General features: G+C 40.2%; 1 protein-coding gene across 2 annotated transcripts in view; it reads right to left on the bottom strand.

Annotated features, from left to right (window-relative positions):
• dnah5 (dynein, axonemal, heavy chain 5) overlaps positions 1-18,792 on the bottom strand; it is a 131,979-nt gene that overhangs the window by 88,365 nt on the left and 24,822 nt on the right. For both annotated transcript variants that reach the window (XM_085422332.1, XM_085422331.1), the window contains 25 exons: positions 18,340-18,539; positions 18,041-18,194; positions 17,365-17,528; positions 16,985-17,141; positions 16,553-16,765; positions 14,770-14,994; positions 13,611-13,783; positions 12,326-12,396; positions 11,814-11,921; positions 10,795-10,982; positions 9,435-9,629; positions 9,023-9,157; positions 8,816-8,923; positions 8,083-8,236; positions 7,616-7,762; positions 6,352-6,593; positions 6,022-6,198; positions 5,519-5,723; positions 5,138-5,280; positions 2,887-3,021; positions 2,080-2,202; positions 1,758-1,971; positions 1,192-1,415; positions 547-745; positions 286-458 (listed from right to left, as the gene is read on the bottom strand). In XM_085422332.1, coding sequence (XP_085278458.1) covers positions 286-458; positions 547-745; positions 1,192-1,415; positions 1,758-1,971; positions 2,080-2,202; positions 2,887-3,021; positions 5,138-5,280; positions 5,519-5,723; positions 6,022-6,198; positions 6,352-6,593; positions 7,616-7,762; positions 8,083-8,236; positions 8,816-8,923; positions 9,023-9,157; positions 9,435-9,629; positions 10,795-10,982; positions 11,814-11,921; positions 12,326-12,396; positions 13,611-13,783; positions 14,770-14,994; positions 16,553-16,765; positions 16,985-17,141; positions 17,365-17,528; positions 18,041-18,194; positions 18,340-18,539 — 4,227 coding nt within the window. The remainder of the gene's footprint in view (positions 1-285; positions 459-546; positions 746-1,191; positions 1,416-1,757; positions 1,972-2,079; positions 2,203-2,886; positions 3,022-5,137; positions 5,281-5,518; positions 5,724-6,021; positions 6,199-6,351; positions 6,594-7,615; positions 7,763-8,082; positions 8,237-8,815; positions 8,924-9,022; positions 9,158-9,434; positions 9,630-10,794; positions 10,983-11,813; positions 11,922-12,325; positions 12,397-13,610; positions 13,784-14,769; positions 14,995-16,552; positions 16,766-16,984; positions 17,142-17,364; positions 17,529-18,040; positions 18,195-18,339; positions 18,540-18,792) is intronic.

The raw sequence follows: 18,792 nt of genomic DNA on the forward strand, positions 1-18,792 counted from the left end.
AGTTGTAGGCAACAAAAGAAAATAGCAAGCAAAGTAGGAATACATTAAAAAGATAAAGTAGGAATCTGTGTCTGAGTGCAAATGTCTGGGAGTGAGCAACTGTTTGTGAACGCTCCACAATTTATACTCCTTGAAGTAAAACTGTTAGGATATTCCTTGGGCTTTAAGGTGGTGTGAAAACATTAATGGAGGACTTTGAAATGTAAAAACCCTGACTGATGAAAACGTTAGGAAGTGTAGATTATTTTGGTTGGCACAAACACGACAAAAAACTCTTTAGAGTACCTTGACCAAATGTATCATAGCATCCTGAAAGAAGACCATATCCATGCCAGTACCCCTAATACTTTCATTGTAATGGCTTAGGAACATGTTCAGACGGTCCTTTAAAGCCTCAAATGATTCAATAGGCTCGTACACTTTGGGCAAATCAAAGTCTGAGTCTTCTGGTTCTTCCCCTGTGAGGAAAAAAATGAAAGCAGGTCACAAAACTGAGAAAATCTCTTAAATATATATATATTTCAATATAGTCAGACTCAGTAGTACCTGTGGCCTCAGGGGCATCTCGCAAGAAGTCAACAAAATATCTTTCTGCTACATAGTCCACCATATTCTTGTGCTCTTCACCAAGATGTTCTTCCACCAGCTTTGCCAGAGCCTGGTCAAACCACTCCACATCATCAGGCATCGTGAATCGATCCGCTATCACACGCTTGCACTCATGTTTCCAAAGTGCCATCAACGTCTGGAAAATATATGTTACGTTATTTTTCTGTTAGACAGAAGGTAATTAGCTACATGGAATAAAGTAATAATAATAAGTAATAACAAAGTAATGACTGGTAATAGGTAAAAGCACTGGGGTAGCTTAGTTACTGCAAAACTGTATTACTAGTGTATTATTTGACTTAGGATTTTTAATGTGAAGTCAGACTGTCAGCCGATATTTTTAACCTAGTTATTTTTGACCTCAGCAAGCCTCCTGTGACAGCTCTTGCCACTCAGTTTCATACTGCTGCCACTTCCCCTGTTTGTCACTTACTCAGTCATGCATATTTGTCCTTGGAAAAATCCTGCATGTGTGACCAAAAAAAATGTTTCTCCAGTGGAAATCTCAACATGTTCTCAAGTTTTTCTTAACTACTTGTCATGTTAGAAATGAGGTAATTAAGCATGCAAAATACATCTCACCTGGACAGAGGTGACAACTTCAGCATTGGTGCTGAGCATGCCTTGCCAGATCCTGGAGAGATCCCTCAGGTTAAAGATGTAGTGGAACTTTGCAGGAGTCGGAAGCATCTTGACCTTAGTCAGCTGCCAGAGACGACGCGTGAGGGAAACCAAACGAGGTACAGTGCTCTGGACCTCCTCGCTAAAACCACGTCCTGTGTAAAAGTGGCCCTCACCGATCACGCCTGTGTCATAAAGTCGATGTTTAGAAAAGTTATATATTTTTTTCCAAAGTAAAGGATACAGTGTGTTTCGTGAAATCACTGTATGGTGGCATTTATTAGTACTTAGTTCATCCCTCTAACTTGCTGTGATATATATATGATTGGCAACTATATTACAAGCACACAACACCTACACAACTGTCTGGAAATGGTAAAATAAGAACAAATAAAATAATGTATGTCTCTCAGGACATACATTATACATTATGCCTTAGACCTTGTCATGTATGAACATGTAATGCGAAGTAATCCCCAAAATATAAATGACTGCAGAAAAATGACTTCTTGCAGTGTTTTACCCACCAAATATCTTGTCTATCGAAGCATTGGAGGGCAGCGTGCAGTTAAAGATTGAGAACTGCCTTTTCAGTCTCTGTGGTATGTCATTACGGCCCCCTCCAGGATGAATCATTGCTGCCAGGAACTGAACATCCACAATATTTGTGAACTCTCCAGGTTTTTCCAGATTGAAGAAACCATTCTGTTCCATCAGCTGCCTGACAATCTCATTAGTCACCTGTGATTGAAAGCAAGAAGCTTAAATCAAGAAAAGTTTTGTTTTTCATTTATTTATCATTAACCAGTATTATGAATGAAAAAACACCAGTAGAAATGTTATAATGACCTGGTCTCCCCACTCATTGATGACAGGCATGTTGATGTCATCTATAAAAATTGACATTTTCTTCCCAGCAGGCGGTCCATAAGTGGTCCCCATCCTCTTATCAACATAGCTCTCAACTGACCTCTAAAAAAAAGGAAAAAAGGGAGGGATGAGGCAAGAAAAAGTACAGCGAGATAAAGAAAGAGATCTTTTAATTTCAACTGAAATGTAATTCATCACAGATCATCAATATCACACATGTTCATATTCTTTAATGGCAAATGAACACAGTCATGGTGTTGGTTTTCATTATAGACCTGCTCTGTGCATAAGGCATTGCCAGGTTGGCAATGCCTTATACAACTGCCCCCTGCCTTGCATTGAAACGATTACTTTCTTCCTGTCTTTGGCTGTGTGACTGCTGTCTACTCTTACTACTTCAGCTGTATCTCATCACTCGATCGGTCCCTGAGTGTGCGCAGTAAGGAGCCTATAATATGCCTTGTTACTCAGCTGTATTCCGCCCTCTTTCCTAGTTTGTGTCTATTTTGGTTTCACTGTACTTTGCATCCATCCTTCATATCTTTTGTTTTTGGTTTTACTACTATTTGTATAAGCCTTCAGCTAATTCCTGTGTTTGATCTCTTGGTGTTACGTTCTGTTGCATCAGCTTTCATTTTTAAAGTTTGCTCTTTATTCTTGTTTACCTGCCTGTGGTGTTCTCCCCTCTTTAACTGAACGCTCCTTTTAAGTTAAAAATTCACAGAGTGACACACTTCTGTTTCTTCTAAATTAAGAGAAACGTAGGCAGGTGACCTGCTGCTTTACCTGGAACATTAGTGGTGTAGTAGCAGAAGAGAAGTTGAGACTCTTGCCTATGTGGGTCTCAGGGTCATACTTTGACATGTAGCTCTTGATGATAACAGTCTTGGCTGTTCCTTGCTCTCCAATTAGCAAAACAGCCTATAACAAACATATTTAGATTTGCCATCAGTCCAAATTATCCCAACTAACTTCCACGTTATAGGATAACATGAGAAGGACGACAGTAGAACAAGACCGCGAACAGTTAACTGTGTCCTCCAATGCAAGAGAGGCACGTCTACGGCATATTCTATGAGGAAAGATCAAAGGGAAAGTAAGAGCATATCCTCTGCGTCTGCTGAGCATAAACACATGATGCTGGTTTTGTAGTTACATTTAAATGTTTATCCAAAGTTTACTTCAGGTTGTCTCTCTGGAGAAAGTACATGACTCATTGTCAAAGTCTAAAAACAGATGAGACCTTCATAAATGTAAATATAACACATCAGAGCTGCTTTTCCACCATCCCTGGACTCGCACCAGTTTGCATACAGGGAGAACCGGTCAACCGAGGATGCGATCGCCACAGTGCTGCACACATTACTGAAGCACTTGGAACACAGGAACACCTATGCACGGCTCCTCTTTGTAGACTACAGCTCGGCTTTTAATACCATCCGGCCATACAAACTCTGTCCCAAACTCCACCAACTGGGACTTAACTCCTCTCTGTGCAACTGGATTGTGGACTTCCTCACTAACCGTAGACAGAGTGTCAGAGTGGGTAAGAACACCTCTTCCACCCTTGTGGTCAACACCGGTGCCCCTCAGGGGTGTGTTCTGAGCCCTCTGCTATACACTCTCTTCACCCATGACTGTATTTCCTCCTGCGCGTCCAATCTCATTGTTAAGTTTGCAGATGACACTACAGTGCTCGGACTTATATCCAACAATGATGAGACAAACTATAGGACAGAGGTGCAACAACTAGAGTCATGGTGCCACGACAATAACTTGGTCTTAAACACCAAAAAGACCAAGGAGATCATTGTAGATTTCCGGAAGAGGGATCATAACAACCATCTGCCTCTCTTCATTGGCAGTGAGGCGGTGGAGAGGGTGAGCAGTTTTAAATTCTTGGGGGTAACTGTGACCGAGGACCTGTCCTGGGGCAACCATATCACCTCAGTTGTACGGAAGGCCCAACAGCGCCTCTACTACCTGAGGAGACTGCGGAGCGCACACATTCCCAGATCTCTGATGTTGAACTTCTACAACTGTGCCATCAGCAGCGTTCTGACGTATGGATTTCTAGTGTGGTTCCCCAGCTGCACCAAGGCCGATCAGCAAGCACTCCAGCGGGTGGTGAAAGAAGCTGGCAGAATTATTGGAACAAGTCTGCCAGAGATCAGTAATATCTTCCCCACTCGCTGTCTGAGGAGGGTGCACAGTATCCTGCGGGACCAACATCACCCTGCGCGCCACCTTTTCCATCTGCTGCCCTCAGGGAGAAGGTACAGGTCTATACAGGCCAGAACATCCAGACTGGCCAACAGCCTGTATCCACAGGCTGTGAGGCTCCTGAACTCTCTGCCCCCCTCTCACGGACAATAACCATATCCAACTTCTTAATAGCAATGAACTGGTCTGCATTGGTGCATCATATCTTTATTCTCTTCCCCCTCCTGCCCCCCCCCCCCCCCCTCTTTCTTAAACAGATAACTATCATATCTGATATCATATCTCACAGTACAATAATATTGAATGGGTTGCATTGTTGTATTTTGTCATGTTTCTCAGGTCTTTGTCTGAATTTCTACGAACATTATTGCTAAGGATTGTCTTATTGCATTGGAGTCACACTGGGTTAAATATGTACACTTGGGTTTTAAGGGGTATTTATTATTTTCTTCTTTTTTTTGGGTTGTATGGAAGCCCCAAACGCAATTTCATTGTTCTTGACAATGACAATAAATAAATACTATAGAGGATTTAGAAAAGACACAAAACACTCAAGAACAGGAAGGTCAGATTAGACTTTGAAAACAGAAAACAGCTAAAAAGAGCCTTGCACAATTATCCAAAAACTAAAACTAAGATTGCTTGTGCCAGAATGATGGGAAAAGAAAAGTATGTGGAACATCATCACATTGTCTATCAAACATGGAGAAGGCAGTTTAACACTACGCGTTAAAGCATGCGCGTGTAGGCTGTCACTGGAAGCGGGTCACTAGTGTTTGCTGATGATGGAAATTACTCTAACTGGTAACCATACCTTGCCTTGCTTTGCAATAGTCTGGGTTAGGAAGTCTGTTCTAACGTTGTCCACATTGGGGACCAAAATTGAGCTGTACTCTGGTGTGAATTCAGATGGATAAATGTATTCCTCCACTCTGGTGTTCCAATGGACCCAATGACCTGGAAAAATATTTAATTTAATTTTAATAAGATAAAGCTTGTTGTAGAGATCAACACAAAATATGAAAAAAAAAAAAATTCAAAATAATATTAATCCAAGGATATTAATTTAGTTTATCACTAAAAATAATTTTATATACACATATGTACTTTCCATAAGTACAACATGAGACATAATGTCTCTGCCTACCCAGTAACTAAACGCCATCTGACTGAAAGTTAATGAAGCCATGCTTACCATCTGCTGTGACATAGTAGTCAAACATGGTGTCCTCACTGTCAGGAGGAATGTCTGGCAAGTTTAGATGAATACTCTTGTTTCCTCTAAGCCAGATTTCCATCTTCCTCCGATCATCCAGTTCAAGTACGGCCCCAGCGCTCCACATTAGTGCAAAGACATAAAGCCGCTCCAAGAACTCTCTGGATAAATCGCCACACTGCTCCTGTAAATTGATATCCATTTTAAGATGAGGAAATTCAGGGATCATTAAAAGAACCCAAAAAGGAGATGAGCACTTCATAAGTTAGGCCAAGTCTATGAAACTGAACATACAAAATATATGGACAAAACTATGAGTCCCAGTCTGTATAATGGGTATAAATGTGCTTAAAAAGGTTTTGAAAACATAAATACAAGTTGGTCTCACTATAAATTTCCACTTCTACTTCAAGAGTCACTTATCAATGAAATATTCATTAGCTGCTGTTCGTGTGCATGTCCAGTGGATGGGAATACCTCACCTTAGGTGGTATGAGTCCCTGTAGCATGTTTATGCATTGCATGATTACAAAGGCCTCTAGCATGTCCATTTTGAACTCTAGTGACTGCACGCAGAAGCGGTAGAGCTCGGAGAAAGACGAAGAGAAGAGCTTTCTCAGTATCTCTGCCTCATGTGGGGACCGTTTCTTCAACCAGCCCTAGAAGCAGCAACAGCATGACTCTATTTAGTCAAAACTACATGCAGTGCACAGGTTTTAAATTATATGATTCACAAGTAAATATTGCCTTAATATACCTTGATTTCAAACTTTTACGAAATGAAACAAAAATAATTACAACCGGTTTTTCACCTCTAGTATGGGGATCCAGGTGAGCACAGAGGAGCTCATGAACACCATGCCATTGCGTGAGACGGTGGCTGGAGAGGCATTGTCGATGTTATGCGGCTCAAATACCACCTTGCAGTTGGGAGCCATTGGTATTCGGTCTCCATTTGCGAGTGTAAGAGTTCTGTTGTCATCCAAAACTGAATTTAGGTTTTCAATCCAGATGGCGTCAACTGGCCCATCCAGCACTATCCAGATGTGCTCTCCTGTGAGGGAAACAAAGTGTTTGTTTACATGATTACGAAAATGAGGTGGTATGAAGACCTTGTGCTGTCACCCTCAAGCAAAAATGAGCTACATTTCTGAATATGAATTTAGTGCAGACAAAAGAGTTCAAAATGTTTTCTTGGCTAACCAGCAATCATGAGCTATCAGTTTGCAAGAAAAACAACAACTGAGTCATTTATTTTGTGGAATTTTAAATATGAACAAAGAAATCCGTTTCTCCTCGCTCTCCTCCCAGTTGGAAAACATCCAAAAACAGAAACACAAAAGACAAATTGCGTCTGAAACAAGCAAAAGGCTGACGTTGTCTGACGTTCAGGCAATATCGCACGATAAAGCTGCTGTTTGAATGTGGTTTACACTCTAAATGCTGAGAAATCAGTTCCTTTGAATATGACTACTACATGAGCACGTGTTTTACACAGAAGTTACCAGATGATACACACAAGGCTGTTTCTGCATCAGTTAAAACACAATGAGCGTGGACAGCACACAGCTGTTTTCACAAAGTACTTCTTTTCTTTGAGGAATATCTACTTGACCCAGGAGCTGCTGCCCTGTCACATTGCCACATCTACTTTTCTACACTGGAATTCACTCTGTCCAAAGTAGCAAGCTCTGCAAATGAACAGGAAGTAGCAGCAGGAAAATAATGCAAATACGCAGAGAACACCCCACTCATAGAGATGCAAAACACCATCAGAACAAGTAATTAATAGATGAGATGTGTACTTAGACGCATAAAAGCAAACATGGAATGCATACGCAATTGCCCGCAGACATTTTTAATTATCCGTGTAAGCTTAGAACTAAATAGGAAGATTAAACAGAGCTTTGTTTCCTTTGAACCTTCCAACGTTGTCCCAACGTATTAATACTTAATTGCAATAACCTACTTGAACTGGTTTGTCAAAGTTCTCATGGAAAACAATGTTTACCAATGATTTTTTGCTTTATTAATACCCAAGTGTGACATATGTGCACAATAAGAAACTTTTTGGACCTTTCTTTGCTCTCAGTGTTTTCCTCCACAGTGTAGAGAAGATGCCATCAGTCCAGTCATTTGTGGCCACATCTAGTCTGCCAAACATCTGAGGTGCAGTAATGGCTTTGGGGTTCATGCGCATCTCTCTGTGAGAATGACCACATTCTGGAAGAAAATTAGATATTAGCAGAAACATGTTCTGTTTTCCTAAAGTTAATATAATGGATAATATAATACTTTAATGGAGCAATAATTATATTAAACACATGACAAGGTCACAAAAGTAACAATATTACCCTAAAAATATGTAGATTTAATAAGATACCCCATAAATTAAATAGATATCTCGTCCCAGTATGAGTATATTTCTTCGGTTATTCTGTTCACATATTCGTGTCTACAGTACAATAGATTCAAAACAAGCTTACCACAAGTTGGTGTCTTTTTCTTTAAGCTCACATGCGACAAAATACACTAAATCCTACCTGTCATAGCTTTCATAAGCGTGTGTATACAAGTTGTCTTTCCAGCCCCACTGGGCCCCAGGGCCATCATGCCATGTCGGACTCTTTGAGTCTCGTACAGCTGGATGACCTTTAGCTTCCAAGGAGGATGGTTGATTAGGCCTGCATCCTCCACCTGAAGAAACAAAGTAGTTACAATTCCAGCTATTTTTGTAACAATAATGCTTTTACTGTATTTACAAGTATAATAACTTAGTATACAGTCGTGGTAAAAAGAAAGCACACCTTCAGTCAATTTTAAGGTTTCACACATCAAAACATCTTTTTTTTTTAAATTAAAAAAATGAAGCCAAAATGCAGAAGCAATATATGAAAAACTAAACTAATACTATCAAATGCACTTGCTTAACTGATCAGCAACAAAACAGCATAAAATCTAAAAGTTCCAACTTTTAATTGCATCTCTCCCTTCCTGCACTGTTTTTCACAAGTCCTCGGGTTAGGTCCTTTACAAATAATAAATGCCACTATTTGTATCCTTCTCGATGTCCTGTCCTGAGGTCTGACATGACAAATACGGCGGCCTCACTCTCCATTAGGCTTTTGGACCGTCTTACTCAGCCTTCGCATTTCTCTTTCTGCCTCTTTCCATTGTTTCCCCTTCCTGTTCCCCCCATCTTGCAAACTTGGTGTTACTGTGGATTTTCACTCTCCTCGTCAATAACAGATAAATCCATTCTCCAAACTCTCCTACCTGTTTGTCAATGGCAGCTTCTAGTTCAGGGTAGCCCGCTTTGTCAAGTTGGATGCCCGGGAAGAGGTCTTCAATCAAGCTCAGAAAAAGTGGCTCATCCTCATCGATCTAAACACATGTGCACACAAATTTGCAAAACCCAGTGAAAACATGAAATATCAGCATGGTTATCTTTTTGATGCCCTATTGTGTACATTGTAGACTTACCAGTTTTGAAAGGTTCATGTCCCTTAGAACCCTCATGACAATGGTAGACTCTGTATCACTGGGGTTGGCTCGCTTGGCTGCTCCCAGAGTTCGCAGAACTGACAGAATGTTGCGCAGGCCAAAATCATAGTGAACCTGAACATTCATAAATATCATTTTAGTTTCATTTACATTAATGGAAACCCGTGCAACCTTGTTGTTAAGTCATGTGACAATGATACCTCCTCCAAACTAACTCCTTTTCTGACCCCATTCCTACAAGCATCACACTCTATTTTCAGCAGCCTGTGTGTCAGTAAGACTTTTTATGCATTTTTAGCTGCAGCTTGTTTATGCTCCCACACTCAGTGCAAGTTCTACCACTTTCCACTTGTTACTGCAAGGTTAAAAGGAAGATCTTCAATTTTTATACCTGCTTGGACAGTTGCTCCTCGCACAGCTTGTAAAGCGTGAAGAATTTGCGTGCAAGCTCCATGTTGTCGATAAACCCACAACTGGCCAGTTTTACCCTAATAATGATTTGACGGTCTGGAACCATCATGGCCACGGAGCGGAAGTTGATCTTCAGGTTTTCAGGAAGCTCCTGACGACCTGCATAACCTGGATTCTGATTACATGGAGAATAACCAAAAAAAAGATATTAATGGAGTAAAACAGAAATAAAACATTTAATGATAATTAGGAGTAAATGCTACATTGCCCATTCTACTGCATTAGAAATTTAGATCAGTGGTCCCCAACCCCCGGGCCTCGGACCGGTACCGGTCCATGAGTCGTTTGGTACCGGGCCGCGAGAGTTGAGGCTCAGGTGTGAAATGTATGGTTTTCAGGGTTTTTATCGGTTTTCTGTGTTATTTTGTCATCGTTTTTATCGTTAACTCAGTTTTCCTGGGTCTTTTCACGTGTGTTATGAATAACTCTTCTATTTTTCAGTAGCGGTACTAGTTTTATTTTGTTGTATTTTTCCGCGACACCTTAAAGGCCGGTCCGTGAAAATATTGTTGGGCATAAACCGGTCCGTGGCGCAAAAAAGGTTGGAGACCGCTGATTTAGATGACAGACTAGAATGCAACAACAATGAAACTAAATGGATGAAGTTTATACTGGAATGTAGTTCATCTTCATCACAAACGCTATCCTTCAACTTCAGCAGACACAGCCTACAGACACAGCCTGTTTCACAAAGCTTGTCTATACTAATGTACACACACACACACACACACACACACACACACACACACACACACACACACACACACACACACACACACACACAGAATAAAAAAGAGGAAAATGATCTCTGACCCCTCTCGCCACAGGGAGGAATTATTCCACTGTTATGTTTAATGACTTGCCTCAGGACAGCAAATGAGGCAAGGAGATAAAGCGATTTAACTATTACTCTAAGAAATAAATCACATGAAATAGCAGGCAGAGCCCAAAGTTTAATTCAAAAACTGACTTATAAAATATTACATGTTAGAGTTCAATTTAGTGTTATTTGTGATTCATTTCAGTTTTCAAGATTAAAAATTTTGCTTTAAAAAAAAAGGAATCATTATGCGATAAATCTAACAGCCAAGAGTAAATATTGATGTCCATGCATGCACAGCATGTCCAGGCACCATCTGAAACAGATACAGTTCATACACTTCAATATTCATTCTGTTAACTAAGGTGTCATTTACTGATGTTAAGAACTGCCTCCTTTAGATATTTCCTCTTACCAGTCAAATAGATATTAGCAGTCTTGTTCTACTTCCATCACTAACCATGGTAAGGAAGATGCCAAACTCTGGGTTCATGTCCACATTGTCTCCATCTGTGAAGACAAAATTTTTGCGACGTTCCTTCTTGCAGGTGAGAACTATCGCGATCTGCTGGGCTGCCACAGAAAGAACTGGGAGGTCGATGCGGTTGAACTCGTCAAAACAGCCCCACGAACCAGACTGAGCCAGACCTGGTAAATCACATAAACACAGAGCTATGGTCCGTCCGCTGCAAACAAATAAGATATCTGACATTACATATTGTGTGATTGTTGTTTTTTTTTATCTGTATTGTTATGATTTATTAGCAAAAAAAAAAACCCCCACAGGTCTATAACCTGATAACTCAAACCCTTAAACTTCTTTCTGGGTATATATTTATTGTCACGGTCCTGGGTCGGTGACCCAGTGTTTTGAGTTTTGTTGTGTTTTTGATCTTTGAGTTCATCATGGTTATCACTGTTAGTGTTTTGGTTTCTGTCTCAGTATTTCTAGCTCTCTAGTTTGTTGCTCTGTGATTTCTAGTTCTTGTTCCCGTGTCCCTATGTTCAGTGTCAAGTCTGTGTCTCTGTGCCTGTTGTGCTTCCAGTGTGTCTGGTTTTGCTTCACCTTGTCTCGTTAGCTCTGATTTCTCCCCGAGCTGTGTTTCCCTCCTGTCTCCCGTTCCCTGATTGCTCCAGTCCTGTGTTTTCCTTGCTCTGTGTCATGTCGTACCCTCACCATGCTGTCTGTTTTTTCCCCTCCGAATTCCTGAGGAAATTCTAGTTCCCAGTCCTGGTTTGTTTTCCTAGTTTGTGCTTCTTAGTTTTTAGACTCAAGTGTCCAGTTTAGTTTCGAGTTTTCTAGTTTGGGGTTTTGGTTTGTTTTTTGTGAAGTTTAATCTTTATGTAAAGCCTCCCAGCAATAAACGCTGCCTCTTTAAGTTGATTCTGTCTCATGAGTTCTGCAATTGGTACGTACTTCCTGCTTGCCACACAGTCTATCATGACACTTATAGCATGACTTTACTTAGTGATTCTCACCTTTAAATATTCTCCCCAAGCCTCTGAAGTCCATCTGGTCAGAGCAGTTGAAGACCACAACGTACTTTCCCAAACAGCGACCCATGTCTTTTATGGTCTCGGTCTTTCCTGATAACAAAAGGCAACATTTTCACAGCCTAAACTGAAATGCAACCATTTGTATGCTGATAGAAAACCTGACAACAAATGATCTCATAATAGAAACTATCAAAGCTAACTCTGTAATGAAGCCGTTCCCGACTGAGATAGCTGTGTTGTTTGATTCTTCATTTAAATGACCTGAGTTGTATAGAGTCTAGAAGGGTAAATTATCTATATTTAAAATGGTTAAATTCAATTACTTTAACACTTGGCAAACCTTGGAACAGCTTTTTAACATGTCTGTCCCATTCCGAAATCATAAGTTTTGAATACCAGTTCTAGGTTTTCATTCCTATAAAATGTTGCATTTTCTTTTTGATTCAATGTAATTTCCAAAAAATAGATAGATACTGTGTGACTAATTTTCATACCTGTTCCAGCTGGACCAGCAGGTGCTCCACCCATACTCATACCAAGAGCTTGGGCTAAAGTGATGTAACACCTGTCCAATTGTAGACACACAAACATAATAACAATCTAATTTCATAAATCATGAATCATTTCATAAATTCATAAGCTAATAATATCCATACTCAAAATGACCACAAATGAACGTGATCTCATTCTCCACAAGGTTCAAGGATTAAGCTTTAGAACCCTGCCCCTGAAGCTGATGGGGATTCAGCGATTTGCTCAAGGACACATCAGCAATCAGGATGACTGACAACAGGACCTAGCCCTCTGGTCACTGGTCTCCATCTTCATTACAATGACTGACCTCGGGGTAAAAATCATGGTAAAGCTGGGATACTGACATATTTTCTCTCCTTCAGCAGATACAGATTAATTCTGACCACTCCGTAACCAGATTTACTTTTTTCATCCCAGCATCTTTTTTGCCACAATTTAGGACCACTTGCACCTTTCCCTTTTTTAACGTGATGTGGTGGCAGCGAGGAGGTAGGACAATGATAGCAAGCAAAACAAAGAAGAAAGACAGCATGAGAAAATGATGGAAAAGCAGAGCTGTCTTGGCGCCTCTAGCCATAAGGCCAGCATGCCACTTTTTTGGAGAGCTGCTGTCTGATGTTAGATGGTAACTCCCTCCCTAGTGCTGTCCTCTCACATCTCCTCCTTGTCTCTCCTCATCTTTTTTTCCCTCCTTGTCTCTTCTCATATTTTACCCTCTGTGTCTGTTACTAAGACACTTCTTGTTGTTGGACTGCTGTCTCCCTCACTCTGTCTGATCCTCTTTCCTTTTCTTTCTGTCATTCATATCGCCTGTTAGTTACAGATGTGATGATCGCTGTGTAAGACTGCTTCATCCTGCTTCATCCTGCTTTCTAATTTCTCATCCTCACAGTCCCCGAGTTGTCTTTTTTTCTTTGCTTTACAAATCCAGTCATTAGTCAACCACAGAAAGTTTAATCCATTTCATGAAACTTGACATTACAATGAACAATCACGGTCAAGTTTTCAGCATAAATCTAGAGTGGGTTCCTAAAATAACTGATGCATGATGCAGCATGCATTTCTGACTTAGTTACAAAGGCAGGGTCACGTTTTCTGTACAGTCACTCCAAGGTTACACTGTCTTTGTTTAAACTGCAAAAAAGAAAAGTTATACTGCTGTTTTTTTCCTTTATTTTCTTATTAGTGTGTGTGCATATGACTTTTGCCATTATGATACATTTTACTGACGTATGTCTGCTTTACCTGTCCGTCAAAGGTGTAATGACAAGCCTTTCGGTACACCCCAAGAATTCATTCTGGTAGACAAAGCCCACATCTGTAATGTTGATGATCATCTTGTCTGAGTCCTCATTGAAGTAGAAACGGCACTGCTTCAGCCATTCAAAGTCACTGGAGCTTTTGACATGCAACCGGCACTAGGTGGAGAAAGGGTAGCGATAAGAGACAGGGAAAGAGGGAAAGAGAGGGCAGAAGGAGACAAGGGGATGGAAACAGAAGTGAAGGGAGAAGGGAGATGGCATGTGAAGAATAAGAAATTGAAGGGCACCACTCAGAAGATTATTTGAAAAGAGAGATGAAAGCCAGATAAAAGAGGGGAAGAAAGGTGGAAGGGCGGGATGTGTGAGGAGGGATTTCGGTGACAGGAGGGTAACATTAAAAGGGTGGAAAGAGAAGAGAAGCAAGAAAGTGGAGGATGAACGAAGAGGTCATGAAGTGAAATGGGAAGAAAGGAAGGTAAAGGATAGGGGAGAGTGAAAAGGAGGGAAGAGAAAAGTCCAGCAAGTTAAAATGATGCAAATGGGAAAAAGTACAAAATGAATTAGAATAGTAATGAATAGAAGAGATAAAAAGCAGAATATGTGTGAGAAAAAATACAGTGGGGGTAGAAAAGTAGCAGTGTGATATATTATTGGAGAGGAAATAAGGTGAGGCAAAAATGTGTTTAGAAACAAACAGGACAAAGGAACATGAGCAGGACAAATTAATGGTATGAGCTAAATAAATACAAATGATTTTAGAAAGAACTGAAAAAACACATCCAAATAAAGTTTCTTCAAACTGCTTCTATTAACCTTGGGGTTCAGCAACATGCTTATTCTGCCTTAAGTGGAGATTCAAACACAGTCGTGACTTTAAATATTACTTGACTGCCATTAAAACCCCTCTGACTACTTTCGACAGAATTTACTCGCTGCAGTAAACAACATTTTGTATTCTGACATGGCAGCCCTTGGGAGTCTGAATATCAAACACAGTTTACAGAGTGGTTGCTATTTTGAGCCGGAGATTCTAATCTTGAACAGAAATTGCAAAGCGTTCATGTGCACAGTTCAGCGTCAGTCTAACTGATCCCAGCTCGGATGTCTCTGGCCTCTTTTCACCGAATGATCAACATACTCACCAGTTCATCAAATATGTCCCTCTGGTGGACATGAATAGTGATGAGGGTCTCATACTTGGTCCTCTCCACAGCCTCCAAGTCTCTTGTGGTCATGTCAATCAGGGTGTTAAGGAGATCCAGGAAGAACTGGTTGGTTTTGGACATGATGCGACGATCGTATCGGGCATTGGTCAGAGCTTCTTCTGAGTCCCTTGTCCAAATCATCTGAATACCCAGTAACCCCACCTACATTAATGTGCAAAAAACAAAACACATCAAAATGGTCAAATGTACCGATGACCTTAGAAATCTAACTATTGTTTTGATGAAGGAATACTATAGCAGTTTAGTACCACACCCCAAGATTTACAGAGAAAATAACAGCCCCAATTCCCAAAAGTTGGGATGCTGAGTACAATATAAATAAAAACAGAACGCAATGATTTGCAAATCTCAATAACCCATATTTTAGTCACAACAGAACATAGAAACAATAACAAATACTTATAGAAAACACACCCTTTTAAGAAAAAAAATACTTGTTCACTTTTAACAACAGTCAGTAAACATCTGGGAACTGGGGAGACCAGCAACTGTACGTGGGTAAGGAATATTGCCCAGTTCTATTCTGACACAGGATGTTTCCAGGTGGTGAACAGTCTGGACTGATGAAAGGCAGTTAAAAACCCAGAGTATCCTTCTACAAAGTATGCGATTTAGCTGAAATATGCAGGTTGTTCCCTGAAAAAGACAGGGACATGACTGGATTGGAGCATATTTTGCTCTAAAACATTTAGATACTTTTCAGCAATGGTGGTATCTATCCAGATGTGGAAGCTGCCAGTTTCATAGGCACTAATGCACCCCCATACCATGAGAGAGAGCAGAAAAAGACAGATTGCGTGAGGATGTGGTCTCCATGTTGTATAAAAAGTTTTCCACATTGGCTCAGTCAGTGTTAAATGACCTCTGGTCCAGAGAATATAACGGTGATTCTGGATCATGTTCACACATGGCTTTTTCTTTGCAGCATAGAGCTTTAGCCTGTACAGCAAACTGTGCTCCCACACATTGATTTTCTGGAGGTGTTCCTGAGCCCATGCAGTGATTTCCATGACAGAATCAGGTCTGTTTGTAATGCAGTGCTGCCTGAGGGTCTGAAGCTCGCAGGCATCCAATATTGATTTTCAGCCTTGCACACAGAGATTTCTCCAGATACTTGAAATCTTTTGATATCACGTAACGTAGATGACGGGAAATTCATATTTGCAATTTTACACTAAAGAACATCATTCTGTAATTGTTCTACAATTTTAGTTTTTTGCAGATTAGTGAAACTCAGCCCAATTCTTTCATCTAACATGCTCTATTTATATCCACTCATATTACTGAGCTGTTGCCAGATATCCTAATTAGTTGCAAAATGTTCCAGCTGTTTTTTTTACTACCACTAATTTATCCAGACTCTTGTTGGCTGTCGTTGTAGTCATTAAATTCAAAATGAGCCAATATTTTATCTCAAAATAGTTTTCTCAGTTTTAAACATTTGCTAGATTTCTTATATGGGTTTATAAGACTTGCGAATCATTGCATCCTATTTTAACTTACATTTTGGAGCATCCCAACTTTCTTTAGAATTTATTTTGGAGTTTATTACAATGTTCATAGTAGATTGCCTCTTTAGGCTACACAGGTTTCTGTTTTTGAGCAGCGCCGTCCTTGCTCCACAAGGATAGCCAGTTGTGGTCGAATCAATGTTTTAAAACGTTTGCGGATTAGTTCCTGGATTTGGACAATGACTTACTTGAGATGGGAAGGAGTTGAGGAAGTCAATTAGCTGGAAGCCAGAGTCCTGGATAGCCAGAGCAGCTTGTCTGATCACAAGGTGCAAAGACCTCTGGGATTCTTTCAGCAGAGCATTGAGCCACACCTCCACGTTCCCTTCAGCTGTGACGGGACGATCCAGCTCCACAGTCTCTCCCTCGCGTGATGACACGGCCAGAATGCGGTCATATATCTGTGAAAGGCAACACTGATTAGATCGATTATTATAACTACAATGATGAAGTTATTTTTCTTATAAAAAGTATATTTTTCAAATTCTACATTACTCTGATTAGTTCATTCAATTTGACATTAAAGCAGCTATTATATTTTATTACTTTCATGTTACAATCACATATTTTTCAGAAGGTTAAGTGTTTAAGATAAACAACAAAAAAAGAACATAATCCACCTTTTCATGAAACTGGACACACTTGATATTGTCAAAGACATTGAGAAGGTGGGCCTGGATGGTGTGGGAGTCAGAGGCCTGGCCCAGGATCTCCAGCAGGGCAGGATCAGAGACAAAGAAGAAACGAGGAAACAGCAGACGCTTCTTCTCCAGATAACTGTTTGACCACATAATTTAAAAAAAATCAATACAAAGTATCATCTGACAGACAATACAATAAACCAGATAGTTAACTGTACAGCATAAAAAAGGAAATCAGTCACTTCACTTACCCTCACTACTGATTATCGTTTAAAATCTTCTACCTTTCTTTTGGTGGTTAAGTTCATTAGAACCTAAAAATAAGGGCCATGGTGGTGTTTTAAGTTTTTTCTACTCACCCTGTTAGAGACTTCTGACAGATCTCCAGCTGTTCGAGGAGATGTGGAAGCAGCTGTCCCATGGTCTCATCCCCCACGCATGACTGTACCACATTGGGCATTTCATGGGCTCGCATCATGATCTTCACCCATGACTTATCAATGTTAGAGAAACGCTTTGCTTCCTAAAAAGATTGAGTTAGTCAATTATCTCATGATCACTGTTTGACTGTTTTATTATTTTATTTTGTATTTAGTTGTTTCTTTTAAATGCTTGGACGCTGTTTGGCGCCGATTTTAGAAGTAAGCTCGTAAAACAATCTTACAAAGGCAACATTTCACTATTATTTCTCCTTCTTTTAAATGTCAAAACACTGTGGCCTGAAAACATTGCCTGGACCAGTGATTTATTTTGCTCAAGAGACTGTGAAATATAATTTTTGAAAATGAAAATAAAAGAAACTCAACGCCTGGCACATTAATGCACTACTGCACCTAAACACCCAGAATATTGTCCAGAAATCTGATAATGATGTAAAGATAGAATTTTTTTTTGTAAATTGTGTAACTGCAAATGAGTAATTTCAGTTCAGTTCACTTGTTTGCCTTTTAAACTGAAATTGCCTTTTAAACTGCATTTGGAGTCCATGTTTAAGCCTGATAACCAATATGAATCACATCCTGAAATGTTGTTCACCTTAGGCAACTGTTTGGCGATATCTCCACCCACAAACACAGCCTCCAGATAGATCCACAGGTTCTGGACAGTCATCCAGTGCTCGATAATATCAGTGGTGTTGGAGAGATTCTGAACCCACTTCTGAATCTGGGCTTTAAATGGGGTGTTGTACCTGAAAAAGAAGGTAAATCTTCACGTTCGCCTTACTTAGGGACGCACACCTGTGTGTGGCTCGTCTAATGTCTAGATTTCCCACAGCTGTGGAAGAAGATCATCACTACCGACACTAATGATAATGACACTCAACACTGCCGTACCGGTTGCTCATAAGGGATCCCAAGATCATTAGGCTATCCTCCATGCTGGCAATGATCTCTGATGTGCTGTCTCCTCTCAGCAGCAACTCCCCACGGGTCTTAAAACTGGCAAATGTAAAAGTCTTGTTGTCCCACTCAGCGATCACTTGCTTCAGCTTTTGTTCAATATCACGCTCTTTCACAGCACTGATGCAGATATCCTGCACAAGAATCCCGCCCCCCAAATGTTTTTAAATGTTAGCAATAAAAATGCTGATGGCAAACAGATGCATATGCACTGAAAAAACAGGATTGGTGTTTGCACTGAACAGGACCACCTATCAGTTAATTCAATATATTACTCTTTAAACTTTTTAAATGTTTTCATTTCCTCCAAACAATTTTCCAAACTTGTATTTTATTTGGAATTTATTATATCAAATAAAAAAGAAAACACCTTGAATTAGCAGCTAA

This window comes from Rhamphochromis longiceps, linkage group LG11, assembly GCF_057381845.1.
Source record: "Rhamphochromis longiceps isolate RC_006_pf linkage group LG11, R_longiceps_female_GT1.1, whole genome shotgun sequence".
Taxonomy (NCBI): Eukaryota; Metazoa; Chordata; class Actinopteri; order Cichliformes; family Cichlidae; genus Rhamphochromis; species Rhamphochromis longiceps.